The 17,500-nt window shown below is 51.9% G+C and overlaps 1 protein-coding gene across 1 annotated transcript in view; it reads left to right on the top strand.

Moving 5' to 3' along the window:
- The window catches only part of trpm5 (transient receptor potential cation channel, subfamily M, member 5), a 26,403-nt gene that overhangs the window by 4,672 nt on the left and 4,231 nt on the right, over positions 1–17,500 (top strand). The window contains 13 exon segments of the mRNA XM_084475819.1: positions 2,824–2,888; positions 5,921–6,106; positions 7,310–7,409; positions 7,641–7,759; positions 8,637–8,984; positions 9,274–9,417; positions 12,573–12,696; positions 12,988–13,133; positions 14,826–14,938; positions 15,128–15,229; positions 15,376–15,631; positions 16,880–16,998; positions 17,275–17,407. Of these exon segments, the coding sequence (XP_084331945.1) occupies positions 2,824–2,888; positions 5,921–6,106; positions 7,310–7,409; positions 7,641–7,759; positions 8,637–8,984; positions 9,274–9,417; positions 12,573–12,696; positions 12,988–13,133; positions 14,826–14,938; positions 15,128–15,229; positions 15,376–15,631; positions 16,880–16,998; positions 17,275–17,407 (1,955 nt within the window).

Here is a 17,500-nt window from a genome sequence, read left to right as displayed (position 1 = left end):
TACCGGGTACGACAACCTGGGAGACGTAAGCCCACCCAGTTGTATCACGTCAACATCCTGAAGCAGTGGAGGGGGGGAGCGGACCCTCCAGACCCGGCGTCCCTGGTGTTGGCGGCCCAACGCGACATCCCAGTGGTTCCAGTGGGGGAGGACCTCAGCCCAGCCCAGAAGCAGGATCTAAGCAAGCTCGTCATGCAACACCAGGATGTGTTCTCGGAGATCCCCAGGAGAACATCGGTCGCACACCATGATATCCGGACGGCACCAGGAGTAAGGGTACGAGTCCCTCCATACCGAGTCCCAGAAGCCCGCCGGGATGCCATCCAGGAGGAGGTAGGCCGAATGCTTCGGCTCCGGGTCATTGAGGAATCACGCAGCGCCTGGTCCAGCCCAGTCGTCCTCATGCCCAAACCTGATGTTTTTGCAATGACTTTCGGAGGCTGAACGAGGCGTCCGAGTTTGACGCTTACCCCATGCCCAGGGTGGATGAGTTAATTGAGAGACTCGGTCCAGCCAGGTACCTCACCACCCTGGACCTAACCAAGGGGTATTGGTATTGTGCCGTTGACCCGGTCAGCCCGGGAGAAGACGGCGTTCGCGACCCCGGGAGGACTATACCAGTACACCGTCCTCCCCTTCGGCGTCCATGGAGCCCCGGCCACGTTCCAGAGAATGATGGACCAGATCCTACGACCTCACCAGGCCTACGCAGCGGCATACACCTGGGAGTTCTCTCCCAGGTCCGGGCCGGAGAGGAACACCCGATCACCTACGTCAGCCAGAAACTCCTGCCCAACGAGAGGAACTACTCCACGGTGGAGAAGGAGGCTCTGGCCATCAAGTGGACCCTGGATAAACTCCGATACTATCTCCTAGGTCGGGAGTTTACCCTGGTCACCGACCATGCCCCATTGAAATGGATGGCCAGCGCCAAGGACACCAACGCCCGGGTGACGAGGTGGTTCCTGGCCCTCCAGGATTTCCACTTCAAGGTGGACCACCGTCCGGGCAAGGAGAACGCCAACGCCGACGCTCTGTCACGCCGGGATGCATGTCTGGGCTGGACCCCAGACGACCAGAGGCTTCAGCCAGCGGTGAAGGAGTGTGGCAACCCGCTCCCCACCAGGGGGAACCGTGGGCTAGTGGTGGAAGGTGTGTACCGCCGCCATCCACTAGCCGGCGGCAGTGAGCACATCTTCACTCAACGCAATCAGCCCAATGGGGAACACCTGGCCGGAGGGTGGAAACAAAATCTTAAAAGGAGACCGGGAACTCAACCCAGGGAGAAGCAGGAACGATGACCCAGCAGAAGGCCGACGATACATCCTTTTACGCGAGTCTTTCGGAGGCCATAGTATAGTTTATGTATTACCTGTTCTCTGCCTTACCTGTGAATAAACGCCGAATACGGCTTTATTTGGAACCTCTGCGTGGTACTTGCCATGAGACCTTTGACTCTTGTGGACCGGGTTACCACAGTGTGTGTGTGTGTGTGTGTGTCCATCTCTATGTTTGCATGTCAATCTATCAGTATGATATGTATTTATATGTATATCTATACGTATATATCTATCTGTATATATATATATGTATATCTATATGTCAATCTATTTCTATCTACATGTATATATGTATATATAGAGTATGTCTATATATATGTATATCAATATGTCTATATACTGTATATATATATATATATATATATATCTATCTATGTTTATCTGTATGTGTATATGTGTATCCATATGTCTTTCTATATCTATATCTATATATATATGTATATCTATATGTCTATATATGTCTATCTTTATGTTTATCTGTATGTGTATATGTATATCTATCTATATATCTATATCTTCTACATGTATATCTATATCTATATGTACTGTATATGTATATCTATAGATATATATGTATATGTAGATGTATATCTATATGTATATCTATAGATGTATATCTATATGTATATGTATATCTATAGATGTATATCTATATGTATATGTATAACCATCCCTCTGTAGTGCTTCTGTTCTGAATCCCATGGTTGTTGGGTCTCAACAGCCTCTCCATATGATCACTTTATACAACACATCTACCGGTACAGAGGGCCGACGCGTTAGGGTTTGTTTGTTTATCCTACCGTTTATCCAAAAGTTCTGCCACTGGACTGGGCTGTTGCCAAGCAACACGTAAATGTCTCCTCCACTCCGTGGTCCTCTCAGAACCTCAGGCCGGATGCTCTGGATCTTGTTTATCTGTTTGTTTCCGTTTACCGCGCAATCAGGGAACTAAGTGTCTGTTGACAGACGCTTTGGGGGCGAGAGTGTTTCAGACGGTTAGCAGCTCACCATCGTTAATTGAGGCTAATTAACAGTTGTTTGAAACTCGTGTAACGTGGTGTTACATGTACAGTGAGATCCCAAATACACCAGCGTGGAGGGCCTCTCCACCAATCAGTTAAAGACTTGAACTGCTGCTTCCAAGGCAGCATTAGGAAGGTGTTTTAGATGAGGATGGTGGTGGTGGTGCATTAGGAAGGTGGTTTAGAGGGTGGTGGTGGTGCATTAGGAAGGTGTTTTAGAGGGTGGTGGTGGTGCATTAGGAAGGTGTTTTAGAGGGTGGTGGTGGTAGTGGTGGTTAGGGGCGTGGTGGAGACGTCTGAGCGAGGTGGAGACGTCTGAGTGGTGGTTCTTGATGGTTCTTGATGGTTCTTTATGGTTCTTGATGGTTCTTTATGGTTATTTATGGTTCTTTATGGTTCTTGATGGTTCTTTATGGTTATTTGTGGTTCTTTATGGTTCTTCATGTCTTCTCTCTCCTCAGGCGCCGGGAGCTTTGAGATCCCCGTCCTCTGCCTGCTGGTCCACGGGGAACCCCGCATCCTCACCGTACGCCCTCCTCCTCCCTCCTCCCTCCTCCCTCTCCCTCCTCCCTCCTCTCCCTCCCTCCTCTCCCTCCCTCTCTCTCTCTCCCTTCCTCCCTCCCTCTCTCTCTAACCCGTCTCTCTCTCTAACCCGTCTCTCTCTCTAACCCGTCTCTCTCTCTAACCTGTCTCTCTCTCTAACCCGTCTCTCTCTAACCCGTCACTCTCTCTAACCCGTCTCTCTCTCTAACCCATCTCTCTCTCTAACCCGTCTCCCTCTCTAACCCGTCTCTCTCTAACCCGTCTCTCTCTAACCTGTCTCTCTAACCCGTCTCTCTCTCTAACCCGTCTCTCTCTCTAACCCGTCTCTCTCTAACCCGTCTCTCTCTAACCCGTCTCTCTCTCTAACCCGTCCCTCTCTAACCCGTCTCTCTCTCTAACCCGTCTCTCTCTCTCTAACCCGTCCCTCTCTAACCCGTCTCTCTCTCTAACCCGTCTCTCTCTCTAACCCGTCTCTATCTAACCCGTCTCCCTCTCTAACCCGTCTCTCTCTCTAACCCGTCTCTCTCTAACCCGTCTCCCTCTAACCCGTCTCTCTCGCTAACCCGTCTCTCTCTAACCCGTCTCTCTCTCTAACCCGTCTCTCTCTAACCCGTCTCTATCTAACCCGTCTCTCTCTAACCCGCCTCTCTCTCTAACCCGTCTCTCTCTAACCTGTTTCTCTCTAACCCGTCTCTCTCTCTAACCCGTCTCTCTCTCTAACCCGTCTCTCTCTAACCCGTCTCTATCTAACCCGTCTCTCTCTAACCCGTCTCTCTCTCTAACCCGTCTCTCTCTAACCCGTCTCTCTCTCTAACCTGTCTCTCTCTAACCTGTCTCTCTCTAACCCGTCTCTCTCTCTAACCCGTCTCTCTCTAACCCGTCTCTCTCTCTAACCCGTCTCTCTCTCTAACCTGTCTCTCTCTAACCCGTCTCTCTCTAACCTGTCTCTCTCTAACCCGTCTCTCTCTCTAACCCGTCTCTCTCTAACCCGTCTCTCTCTAACCCGTCTCTCTCTCTAACCCGTCTCTCTCTCTAACCCGTCTCTCTCTAACCCGTCTCTCTCTCTAACCCGTCTCTCTCTCTAACCTGTCTCTCTCTAACCCGTCTCTCTCTCTAACCCGTCTCTCTCTAACCTGTCTCTCTCTAACCCGTCTCCCTCTCTAAGCCGTCCCTCTCTAACCCGTCTCTCTCTCTAACCCGTCTCTCTCTAACCCGTCTCTCTCTCTAACCTGTCTCTCTCTCTAACCCGTCCCTCTCTAACCCGTCTCTCTCTCTAACCTGTCTCTCTCTAACCCGTCTCCCTCTCTAACCCGTCCCTCTCTAACCCGTCTCTCTCTCTAACCCGTCTCTCTCTAACCCGTCTCTCTCTCTAACCTGTCTCTCTCTAACCCGTCTCTCTCTCTAACCCGTCTCTCTCTAACCTGTCTCTCTCTAACCCGTCTCCCTCTCTAACCCGTCCCTCTCTAACCCGTCTCTCTCTCTAACCCGTCTCTCTCTAACCTGTCTCTCTCTAACCCGTCTCTCTCTCTAACCCGTCTCTCTCTCTAACCCGTCTCTCTCTAACCCGTCTCTCTCTCTAACCCGTCTCTCTCTCTACCCCGTCTCTCTCTCTAACCCGTCTCTCTCTAACCTGTCTCTCTCTAACCCGTCTCTCTCTCTAACCCGTCTCTCTCTAACCCGTCTCTCTCTAACCCGTCTCTCTCTAACCCGTCTCTCTCGCTAACCCGTCTCTCTCTAACCCGTCTCTCTCTCTAACCCGTCTCTCTCTAACCCGTCTCTATCTAACCCGTCTCTCTCTAACCCGCCTCTCTCTCTAACCCGTCTCTCTCTAACCTGTTTCTCTCTAACCCGTCTCTCTCTCTAACCCGTCTCTCTCTCTAACCCGTCTCTCTCTAACCCGTCTCTATCTAACCCGTCTCTCTCTAACCCGTCTCTCTCTCTAACCCGTCTCTCTCTAACCCGTCTCTCTCTCTAACCTGTCTCTCTCTAACCTGTCTCTCTCTAACCCGTCTCTCTCTCTAACCCGTCTCTCTCTCTAACCCGTCTCTCTCTAACCCGTCTCTCTCTCTAACCCGTCTCTCTCTCTAACCTGTCTCTCTCTAACCCGTCTCTCTCTAACCTGTCTCTCTCTAACCCGTCTCTCTCTCTAACCCGTCTCTCTCTAACCCGTCTCTCTCTCTAACCCGTCTCTCTCTCTAACCCGTCTCTCTCTAACCCGTCTCTCTCTCTAACCCGTCTCTCTCTCTAACCTGTCTCTCTCTAACCCGTCTCTCTCTCTAACCCGTCTCTCTCTAACCTGTCTCTCTCTAACCCGTCTCCCTCTCTAAGCCGTCCCTCTCTAACCCGTCTCTCTCTCTAACCCGTCTCTCTCTAACCCGTCTCTCTCTCTAACCTGTCTCTCTCTCTAACCCGTCCCTCTCTAACCCGTCTCTCTCTCTAACCTGTCTCTCTCTAACCCGTCTCCCTCTCTAACCCGTCCCTCTCTAACCCGTCTCTCTCTCTAACCCGTCTCTCTCTAACCCGTCTCTCTCTCTAACCTGTCTCTCTCTAACCCGTCTCTCTCTCTAACCCGTCTCTCTCTAACCTGTCTCTCTCTAACCCGTCTCCCTCTCTAACCCGTCCCTCTCTAACCCGTCTCTCTCTCTAACCCGTCTCTCTCTAACCTGTCTCTCTCTAACCCGTCTCTCTCTCTAACCCGTCTCTCTCTCTAACCCGTCTCTCTCTAACCCGTCTCTCTCTCTAACCCGTCTCTCTCTCTACCCCGTCTCTCTCTCTAACCCGTCTCTCTCTAACCTGTCTCTCTCTAACCCGTCTCTCTCTCTAACCCGTCTCTCTCTAACCCGTCTCTCTCTAACCCGTCTCTCTCTAACCCGTCTCTCTCTCTAACCCGTCTCTCTCTAACCCGTCTCTCTCTAACCCGTCTCTCTCTCTAACCCGTCTCTCTCTCTAACCCGTCTCTCTCTAACCCGTCTCTCTCTCTAACCCGTCTCTCTCTCTAACCTGTCTCTCTCTCAGAGGATGATGACGGGCATGGGTAACTCCACCCCCTGGCTGATCCTGGCGGGGTCGGGGGGTCTGGCCGACATCCTGGTCACGCTGCTCAGCAAAGGATCCTGGGACACGGAGAGCGTCCAGGAGCTGCTGGTCCACACCTTCCCGGGAGACCAGCACAGCGCCCACCTCAGGACCTGGATCAAACTGGTAAGAGACCAGCGCCCACCTCAGGACCTGGATCAAACTGGTAAGAGACCAGCGCCCACCTCAGGACCTGGATCAAACTGGTAAGAGACCAGCGCCCACCTCAGGACCTGGATCAAACTGGTAAGAGACCAGCGCCCACCTCAGGACCTGGATCAAACTGGTAAGAGACCAGCGCCCACCTCAGGACCTGGATCAAACTGGTAAGAGACCAGCGCCCACCTCAGGACCTGGATCAAACTGGTAAGAGACCAGCGCCCACCTCAGGACCTGGATCAAACTGGTAAGAGACCAGCGCCCACCTCAGGACCTGGATCAAACTGGTAAGAGACCAGCGCCCACCTCAGGACCTGGATCAAACTGGTAAGAGACCAGCGCCCACCTCAGGACCTGGATCAAACTGGTAAGAGACCAGCGCCCACCTCAGGACCTGGATCAAACTGGTAAGAGACCAGCGCCCACCTCAGGACCTGGATCAAACTGGTAAGAGACCAGCGCCCACCTCAGGACCTGGATCAAACTGGTAAGAGACCAGCGCCCACCTCAGGACCTGGATCAAACTGGTAAGAGACCAGCGCCCACCTCAGGACCTGGATCAAACTGGTAAGAGACCAGCGCCCACCTCAGGACCTGGATCAAACTGGTAAGAGACCAGCGCCCACCTCAGGACCTGGATCAAACTGGTAAGAGACCAGCGCCCACCTCAGGACCTGGATCAAACTGGTAAGAGACCAGCGCCCACCTCAGGACCTGGATCAAACTGGTAAGAGACCAGCGCCCACCTCAGGACCTGGATCAAACTGGTAAGAGACCAGCGCCCACCTCAGGACCTGGATCAAACTGGTAAGAGACCAGCGCCCACCTCAGGACCTGGATCAAACTGGTAAGAGACCAGCGCCCACCTCAGGACCTGGATCAAACTGGTAAGAGACCAGCGCCCACCTCAGGACCTGGATCAAACTGGTAAGAGACCAGCGCCCACCTCAGGACCTGGATCAAACTGGTAAGAGACCAGCACATAGGGCTTCACAGAATGAGATGGAGAGGAATACTTTAATCACGTAAGTGGACGTGAACTGATGATTGTGCACTATGAGTGAATGATTGATGGGTGTGTGTGTGTGTGTGTGTGTGTGTGTGTGTGTGTGTGTGTGTGTGCGTGTGCGTGTGCGTGTGTGTGTGCGTGTGTGTCCTCAAACCCCTCAGATCCAGAAGATCCTGGACCACGGCCACCTGCTGACGGTCCACGACCCTGAGCAGCAGAGCTCTGAGCTGGACACGGTGATCCTCAAAGCTCTGGTTAAGGGTAACGTTTGGCTGCTAAGCCTTTCAGCCGCGCTGCACACACAAATGGGGAAACTTTTCACCCCAGATAAAAAAAAACTTGACTTTGATGCTTGTGGTTTGTGTTCCTGTGTGCATGTGTGTGTGTGTGTGTGTGTGTGTGTGTGTGTGTGTGTGTGTGTGTGTGTGTGTGTGTGTGTGTGTGTGTGTGTGTGTGTGTGTGTGTGTGTGTGTGTGTGTGCGCGTGTGTCAGCCTGTAAGAGTCAGAGCCAGCAGGCTCAGGACTTCCTGGACGAGCTGAAGCTGGCGGTGGCGTGGAACCGTGTGGACATCGCTAAGAGCGACATCTTCAACGGAGACGTGGAGTGGCAGGTGGGGAGAGGCCGTAACACAGGACCCCTGTCAGCACTGCACTCTGCACCTTCTGCTTAATCCATCTAATGCTGTTATTGTTGCTGCTATTCAAATATGACTGTTTTATATCATTATATTATAAAACGGGTGGCTTAAATCTGATTGGTTCCCAACTGTTGTATATTGAGCGTATACACACAGCTATGACGCCCGTTCAGTTTACAGAGTTCAGTATCACTCTGCGCCTAACTTGAACTGTTGTTTATTTATATATAAAAGCAATAGCATAGTTCACTGAAGCCTAAAAACATGTTGATTGCTGGAGAGGGTGGAAATGTTGTAAAGCAATAGGCACACGGTGAGTGAACTCGATAGTAGGCTAAATTGCCCGGCGAACCGAGCTACCGTCTCTAGCCTTCTCTCTGAAGGACGCTACAGTGTGTTGCATAGCAACCGCCGTACACTTTGCAGGCAGCCAGGAGGGAATACTTTTTTGTATTCGTTGAAAAAAATTCGTAAAAATGCTTTTCCGACTTTCTCACTTTTTCAAAATTGAGGGTGTGTATGACTTTCATTTTGCCATACTTACGTAACCGTTTTATAAGAGCAACAGATCACTTCAGTCAGTGGTATACGCTCATTGTACCACAGCCTGTCGTGATCTATTGCTTAAATAGAATGCTGGGTGTGGTGTCTCCGTGGAGTAGGAGTGCTGTTTGTTGTTGATTTGGTGACAACAGAAATGTGACGATGTCAATAAAGATGGTGTCAGTAGAGCCGAGTCTGAGAGCACAGAGCGAGCGGCAGCAGGGCAGACGGAGACCAGTGCTGAGTGGGATGGAGGCCTCAGCCTGGTCTCCATGGTGACGCCCCCCCCCCCCCCCCCCCCCCACAGGCCCAGGACCTGGAGGAGGTCATGATGGACGCGCTGGTCAACGACAAGCCCGACTTTGTGCGCCTCTTTGTGGACAACGGCGTGAACCTGGGCGACTTCCTGACATATGGCCGGCTGCAGGAGCTGTACTGGTCCGTGTCGGAGAAGAGCCTGCTGTACCACCTGCTCCTCAAGAAGTACCAGGAGAAGCAGCTGCTGCTGAAGGCCGCACGCACCCCCGGGCCGCCCGGACACCACCCCCCGGAGCAGGGCGAGCGCAAGCCCCGCTTCACCCTCCACGAGGTGGCCAAGGTCCTGAAGGACTTCCTGCACGACTCCTGCAAGGGCTTCTACCAGAAGATCCCCAGCGTGAGGAACCAGCTGGGGTTAAGATACCGAGCTCACACACTGGGACTACTCACTCTGCTGACACATACATATATACATATATATATATACATATATACATGTTAGAGTGATGCATCGGAACATGATATGCTAATACAATAATGTAATAGCAAAAATGTAAAGAAATCGAATTATCAAGTGAATCAATTGGAGAATTAATGACCAGAACTTCACTAATCTAGTGTGTGTGTGTGTGTGTGTGTGTGTGTGTGTGTGTGTGTGTGTGTGTGTGTGTGTGTGTGTGTGTCAGGAGAAGCCGGCTAAGGGCCGTCTCTTCCACCAGCAGAAGAGTCTGGCGGAGCTGGAGGAGTGTTGTGATCACCCCTGGAGGGACCTCTTCCTCTGGGCCGTGCTGCAGAACCGCCAGCACATGGCCAACTACTTCTGGGCCATGGTCAGTCTGAACAGCTCCTCCTCTCCTCCTCCTCCTCCTCCTCCTCTCCTTCTGGGCCGGGGTCAGTCTCAGCTCCTCCTCATCCTCTCAGAGTCCAGCGTGTAGTAGCATCGATGAAGACGTGCTAACAGGCTAGCAGATGAGGACGTGCTAACAGGCTAGCAGATGAGGACGTGCTAACAGGCTAGCAGATGAGGACGTGCTAACAGGCTAACAGATGAGGACGTGCTAACAGGCTAGCAGATGAGGACGTGCTAACAGGCTAGCAGATGAGGACGTGCTAACAGGCTAGCAGATGAGGACGTGCTAACAGGCTAACAGATGAGGACGTGCTAACAGGCTAGCGGCGCTGCGGGCTGTGCTCCCCCAGCGTGCGGCGCTGAGCTAAGTCGTCCCTCGCGGCACGGCTCAGATGAATCACACCCTCACTGCTTCTCATCCGCAAAACTGAATCATGAATCAAATATGATGTGAGGAGTCTGATGCAAACACAACGATTGGAGCTTTAGTCCACAGAGCCAGGAGGGCAAAGCCCAGCTCCACCAGGGGAGGCTCCGGTCCACACAGACTCAGCCAGCCTCCGGGGTTTGCGTAGTGCCGGGCCGGAGCAGCCCTGTTCACACATGCGTCAATATAAAGCCAGATAAACGGGCTCAGCAAACAGAACGCAACCACAGGGTGAACTGGAGGCCATCTGACGTCTGACCACATTATGCAAAGGAAGCTCCAACCGTTTGCTGCAACACAGACGAGCTGGGGTGAGAGTGAGCAGGTGATAGAGTGAGAGGGTGATAGAGTGAGCGGGTGATAGAGTGAGCAGGTGATAGAGTGAGAGGGTGATAGACATGGGCATCAGTTTGGTTTGAAATGTGCTGGGGACAGAGACGCGTTCCAAAGTGCATTTTCAGAAGTGCTGGGTACAATGAGGATGCAATCTTTTTTTTCTATTTAATGCAGGTAATGAAAGGTTCTGAAAGACGGCATACCCATGTAGCTTACTAATGAATAAAAGGGTGTCATCCCTATGTTCCCCGGGTCCTATGTTACCCGCTTTGTATGTGACCGGGGAGCGAATGTGTTTTTCGTAGGTGGAATCCAGAAGAATCATGAATATTAGGGTTACGCTTATGGTTAGGGTGAGGGTTACGGTTACGGTTATGGTTAGGGTTAGGTTTAGGTTGAGGAGTCAGCGTGTGAGTTTGCCTGACAGGCTACCTGTCCAATCCTAGTGCTTGAGGCGGAACCTTTTCCGGATTCCGCCTACGAAAAATACAGTCGTGATCGGGGAACATAAGACCCGGGGAACATGTACGCTCTCAATAAAAGGTATACAAAAAACTGATGTCTGACACGTTTTATGAAGAAAGCGTTTCCAAAAAGCATTGGACATAGGCTATGAGTATGACCCACTATTGTCGCTTTTCCACCGACAGTGGAAAGCTACCAACACAAACAAAGAGGAGCTAGGAAAGCAAATTAACTACGTGTTTAAGTTGTGAAGGGGCAAACGTGTGGCTACACACAGCACTACAGATGTCGAAACAGATTGAAAGGGCAAAAGATATTTGTTGCACAGCTGAACGCTGTATCACATCATGAGCTGGCTGTTCTCAATTCACAACACGCATCCATCCAATCTACATCAGGCATTCTGACCAAAACTCATGCACCCCCCCCACCACGATTATTCCACTAATTACTCCACTATCGTCATCTCCACTACCCAACACTGTATGAACGCAAACCATGGATAAGTTAGGCTACTTGGTGGCTATGGCTAACTTCAATCGAGTTAAAACAGCCGACCACTTGAGTGCAAAAAAACACAAAACACCTCACCAAAGCACCAGCAAATCTTAAGCAATAAATATTGCATCTTACCTTTATTTATGTGGCAATGGTCTGCAGATGCATCCCGTGGTGTAGCCTGCCACATCCATTTAGTTCAACAGGTTATCGCTCTGTATGTCCATGGTACTACCAACCTGCTCTGGTGCTTTTTACCTTCATGTATTCAGGCTAAAATGACTTGATTGTCTGATGCCTCATCATTGCATCCCAGCCAAAGAGTATTGGTATTAATACCTCATTCATTGTCCAAGCCAGGCTGGCAGCTCATACAAAAATAAGTAAGGGATAATCTATAGAACATAGGTCATTATCGGGAAAATAAGCCCCGACAGGGCGGACAGGGCGAACCGGACACCGCGCGATGCGAAGGTGTCTCGCCCTGAAGGGGCTTGTTCTCAGGCCCGGCGATTGCCATAGGCAAACTAGGCAATCGCCTAGGGCGGCAAAATGTGTTGGGGGCACCCAAATGAAACATGAGCGCCCCCCCGTCAACAATCCCGATTGCGCGCCCCCCCGTCAACAACCACCCCGCCCCGTCAACAATCCCGATCGCACCTTTTTTTTGTGTGTCTTTTTACAATTCATTTGTTATTACTATTCGTAGTGTTGATCAGCAGAGAAATAGTCTGCCAAAGACGTTGACGTTGCTTAGCAACCAAATACGCTGGGGTTGATAAGTTACCGGACTACTTGCGGAGTGATACGAGAGACGTGAATCAGAGTCACTTTCCTTGACAGCGGACATTATGCAACGGTCAATTATCGAAAAATAATTCACCACTGCAAGTCGGGAAGGACCATGCAAGTGAACAGCGCATACCACAGCATTGAGAAGAGCCGTGTAATAATCCATAATAATTAAACTCAAGTTTTTTGTCTTTTTAAGTGGTGGGTACAAAATTAATCTTGACGAAAACTGGTGGGGACTCGTCCCCAGCGTCCCCAGCGTAACTGACGCCTATGGTGATAGAGTGAGAGGGTGATAGAGTGAGAGGGTGATAGAGTGAGCAGGTGATAGAGTGAGAGGGTGATAGAGTGAGCAGGTGATAGTGAGAGGGTGATAGAGTGAGAGGGTGATAGAGTGAGCGGGTGATAGTGAGAGGGTGATAGAGTGAGCGGGTGATAGTGAGCGGGTGATAGTGAGAGGGTGATAGAGTGAGAGGGTGGTAGAGTGAGCGGGTGATAGAGTGAGCGGGTGATAGAGTGAGAGGGTGATAGAGTGAGCGGGTGATAGAGTGAGAGGGTGATAGAGTGAGAGCTGACCTCCTGTCAGTCTCCTGACCTCCTGACCCCTGTGACCTCAGGGCCCTGAGGCGGTGGCGGCGGCGCTGGCCGGCTGTAAGATCCTGAAGGAGATGGCGCGGCTGGAGTCGGAGGCTGAGTCGGCCCGCAGCATGAAGGAGGCCAAGTACGAGCAGTTGGCCCTGGGTGAGCCCCTCCACCAATCAGCAGACAGGAGGTCACGTGAGCAGGGACACCGCTTCCCTTGGTGACCTGGAAATAGTTTTTGGGGTTAGGTTAAATCTGGAATCATTCCTTTTTTTATTCACATTGAAGCGAAACAGGAATGCTGTTCATGTTCTCTGCATCAAAGATACTTTTTTTAAATCATGACGCTCCGGAGGTCTGGAGCCTCAACCATCTGGAGCAGAGGGGCCACAGACGTACCTCAGGCTCCTCCCCTGACCCCCCCCCCCCCCCCCCCCCTCCCTGTCCCAGACCTGTTCGGGGAGTGCTACTCCAACAGTGAGGACCGCGCCTACGCCCTGCTGGTCCGCCAGACACGCTGCTGGAGCAAGACCACCGTGCTCAACCTCGCCACCGAGGCCGACGCCAAGTCCTTCTTCGCCCACGACGGAGTCCAGGTAACGGACGAGGCTCTGAGGCCCGGAGGCTGTGAGGCCCTGAGGCTGTGAGGCTGTGAGGCCCTGAGGCTGTGGGGCAGTGAGGCCCTGAGGCTGTGAGGCCCTGAGGCTGTGAGGCCCTGAGGTAGTGAGGCTGTGAGGCCCTGAGGCGGTGAGGCCCTGAGGCTGTGAGGCCCTGAGGCTGTGAGGTAGTGAGGCTGTGAGGCCCTGAGGCTGTGAGGTAGTGAGGCTGTGAGGTAGTGAGGCTGTGAGGCCCTGAGGCTGTGAGGTAGTGAGGCTGTGAGGCCCTGAGGCTGTGAGGTAGTGAGGCTGTGAGGTAGTGAGGCTGTGAGGCCCTGAGGCTGTGAGGTAGTGAGGCTGTGAGGCCCTGAGGCTGTGAGGTAGTGAGGCTGTGAGGCCCTGAGGCTGTGAGGTAGTGAGGCTGTGAGGCCCTGAGGCTGTGAGGTAGTGAGGCTGTGAGGCCCTGAGGCTGTGAGGTAGTGAGGCTGTGAGGCCCTGAGGCTGTGAGGTAGTGAGGCTGTGAGGCCCTGAGGCTGTGAGGTAGTGAGGCTGTGAGGCCCTGAGGCTGGCAACAGTCTAGTTTTATCAAAGAAGATTTTTTGTATACAAAGGATTCAATTCAGTTCCCTTTTAATCACCTCTCATGCTGAAAGAGTCTCAGTCGAGGCCTTATTCTAATGAATTCATAATGAATCTAAATGGTTTCATTATTAGAAGATGAACAATGAAAGGCGAGCCTGGACAAGCAGCCTATCAATTAGGCAACACAGCAGGAAACAAGACGCTTTGATCCAGCCTCTCTCACTCATCATTCACTAGAGAATGATGGTCCATTAAACAAATCGTGGTTCTGATGAGTTTGTGGCTTAATATCGTCAGTGAGCAGGTGACCCCATTTCACGTTCTGGGGAAAGACCGATGCTTCATGCCAGGAGGAAATTGAGTTTCCACTTGAAGCTGATATCAGCCCCTCCAGAGAGCATCTCAATCAGTAGGCTCCTCACTCCCTCTAGTGGTGGTACTCAGAGCTTCAATGAGATGCTGCTGGTCCTTATTTAGGGGTTAATATATTAAAGACTGTCCACCGAATGGCGTGGATATGTGTTGATAATCTTTCATGTGGAACAGTTTTTATAGAATGTGTGGAAAACCTTAATCCTAAATTAAATGTAACCTTGTGAAACGTTCACAGGTTCTGGGGAGGGAGGAGAGAGAGGAGAGAGAGAGGGAGGAGAGAGGAGAGAGGGGAGAGAGAGGAGAGGAGAGAGGAGAGGAGAGGAGAGAGGGGAGAAAGAGGAGAGAGGAGAGGAGAGAGGGGAGAGAGAGGAGAGAGGAGAAAGACGGAGGAGGGGAGAGAGGAGAGAGGAGAGGAGAGAGAGGGAGGAGAGAGGAGGAGAGAGGAGAGAGAGGGAGGAGAGAGGAGAGAGAGGAGGAGAGGAGAGAGAGGAGGAGCATGTGTTCAGGAGCAAGGGGGTCTTTATTAGAGGGAGATCAGTCTGTTAAATGTTTCGTTTGTTGTTTTGTCAAATAATTGATTGTCCTTATCTTCATATCGTCTGGTTGTTCTTCTCTGAATATATGAAAGTGTGTTTTCTATGATATATGATGTGAGTCTATGATGCTCCGAGGCGTTGGGCCACAGCCTGTAGGCTAAGAGAGGAATGAGGTCAGAGCTAACCCCCCGCTGTGCAGGCCATGCTGACCAAGATCTGGTGGGGGGCCATGACCACCGACACGGGCATCTCCAAGCTGGTCCTCTCCTTCTTCTGCCCCCCCCTCATCTGGACCAACCTCATCAAGTTCAGGTGACCCCCTGTGCTCCTCTCTCCTCTCTGCTCCTCCTCTCAGTCTGTGTTCTCCTCCCCCCTCCGTGAGGAGGAGTCAGACAGCCTCTCTCCTCTCTCCTCCTCAGTGAGGAGGAGTCAGACAGCCTCTCTCCTCTCTCCTCCTCAGTGAGGAGGAGTCAGACAGCCTCTCTCCTCTCTCCTCCTCAGTGAGGAGGAGTCAGACAGCCGGAGCTCCGGGGAGCCGTTCACGGAGCTGGATAGTCTGGACACGGAGAAGGCCCTGCTGCTGACAGACGACGACGACCCGCTGTAAGACCCCCGTCTGACCCCCCCGTTACACCTGACCCCCCCCCCCCCCGTTACACCTGACCCCCCCCATGACCTCCCTGTAAGTGACCAACCCACTTCCAGCCCCGTACCGCTGGCCTGTGCTCAGCCCCTCTCCCCCCCCCCAGAGCCACGGCCCCCCACACCGCGGGTCAGAGCTGTGCCGCTGTGTGGTGGCGTTTCTTCCTGCGGCGCTGGCACCGCTTCTGGAGCGCTCCGGTCACGGTGTTCCTGGGGAACGTCATCATGTACTTCGCCTTCCTGGGCCTCTTCAGCTACGTGCTGCTGCTGGACTTCAGGCCCCCGCCGCCGCAGGGCCCCGGGGGGCCTGAGGTCATGCTCTACTTCTGGGTGTTCACCCTGGTGCTGGAGGAGATACGACAGGTGACAGACCCTAACCTAACCTAACCCTCACCCTCACCCTCACCCTAACCTAACCATACCCTAACCCTAACCTCACCCTGGTGCTGGAGGAGATACGACAGGTGACAGACCCTAACCTAACCTAACCCTCACCCTCACCCTAACCTAACCCTACCCTAACCCTAACCTCACCCTGGTGCTGGAGGAGATACGACAGGTGACAGACCCTAACCTAACCTAACCCTCACCCTCACCCTAACCTAACCCTACCCTAACCCTAACCTCACCCTGGTGCTGGAGGAGATATGACAGGTGACAGACCCTAACCTAACCTAACCCTCACCCTCACCCTAACCCTAACCTAACCATACCCTAACCCTAACCTCACCCTGGTGCTGGAGGAGATACGACAGGTGACAGACCCTAACCTAACCCTAACCCTAACCCCTAACCCTAACCCTAACCTTAACCCTAACCCTAATCCCTTACTCCTAACCCTCACCCTTACCCTAACCCCTAACCCTATCCCTATCCCTAATCCTAACCCCTCACCCTCACCCTCACCCTGCACTATGGTCAAGATGAGGTTGAGGGACATTCATTCAACTGATCACAATTGGGGAATTCCATTGGTCATCCCTCGGCATTGATAACCAATATCATTTTGGTAATTAATAATTAAGCAATATCACACGAGAGGGAGTGCTGTTGTACTGTATATCAGCACGGCTGTGATTCGGTCGTAGGCACGAGGCCGCAGGCCGAGTGCCGCAGATAATCACACCGTGCTGATATACAGTACAACAGCACGACCTCGAGTGTGATATTGCTTTTATACAACAGTGCTACGAGCACATTTTATTAGTTAACAGTAATAAGAAACAAGAGATTATGATTTGTTTGTTTAGTAATCATTTATTCGGCTCCGCCAACAAAAATAGTTCCGCAACTGAAGGGAGACTAGGCTGTTGCCAGGCAACACATATACAGTACATAAACATTCAGGCTATTTAACAGCTGATGTAACGTTAGCTAATAACGGTTATTAGAACGCCCGTACAGCGGAGTGATTATGTCTGTGAAAAGTCCCAGTGCTGTTATACTGTATATCAGCACTATGGAATGTCTCGTTGTCCAATCAAATTGCTCGGTTGGGACCGGTCGGAACTAACTGTTGTATAAGATCTAATAATCTTGTTTGGTATTAAATTACTTAAAGGAGTAGGAGGAGTTAGGCTCACAGTTTTCTTTCTGTGTGTCGACACCTAGAGCTTCTTTACAGACGAGGAGATCAACATCTTCAAGAAGATCAAGTTCTACTTGGAGGACAACTGGAACAAGTGTGACATGGTGGCCATCTCCCTGTTCGTGGTCGGGCTGTCCTGCAGGTAGGAACATCTTCTGGGTCCCTGGGAACAAACAAGGTTCATTACTAGCAGGACTATCACAACGTTTCCCTGGACCAGGCCTGGCTGACAGAGGTGATCAGGGGTCAACACAGGTGGACCTCATGACATTAATTATGGGCGCTGGCCACAGACAGAGCCCTAATTAACCTAATGAGCTTCAGTTGTTTCCTACGTTGCGCCTCAGTGACAAAGGCTGAGAACAAAGTGAATCAACACTTTTTGAAGAAAGTTCCTAGAAGCATCCTGTTGTTTCAGGATGTCCTCAAACACCTACGAGGCGGGCAGGACCGTCCTGGCCCTGGACTTCATGGTCTTCACCCTCAGACTCATCCACATCTTCGCCATCCACAAGCAGCTCGGACCCAAGATCATCATCGTGGAACGAATGGTGAGAGAGAGAGAGAGAGAGAGAGAGAGAGAGAGAGAGAGAGAGAGAGAGAGAGAGAGAGAGAGAGAGAGAGAGAGAGAGAGAGAGAGAGAC

This window comes from Micromesistius poutassou, assembly GCF_964030765.1.
Source record: "Micromesistius poutassou genome assembly, chromosome: 12".
NCBI lineage: Eukaryota > Metazoa > Chordata > Actinopteri > Gadiformes > Gadidae > Micromesistius > Micromesistius poutassou.
This window is presented reverse-complemented; position numbering and strand designations above follow the sequence as displayed.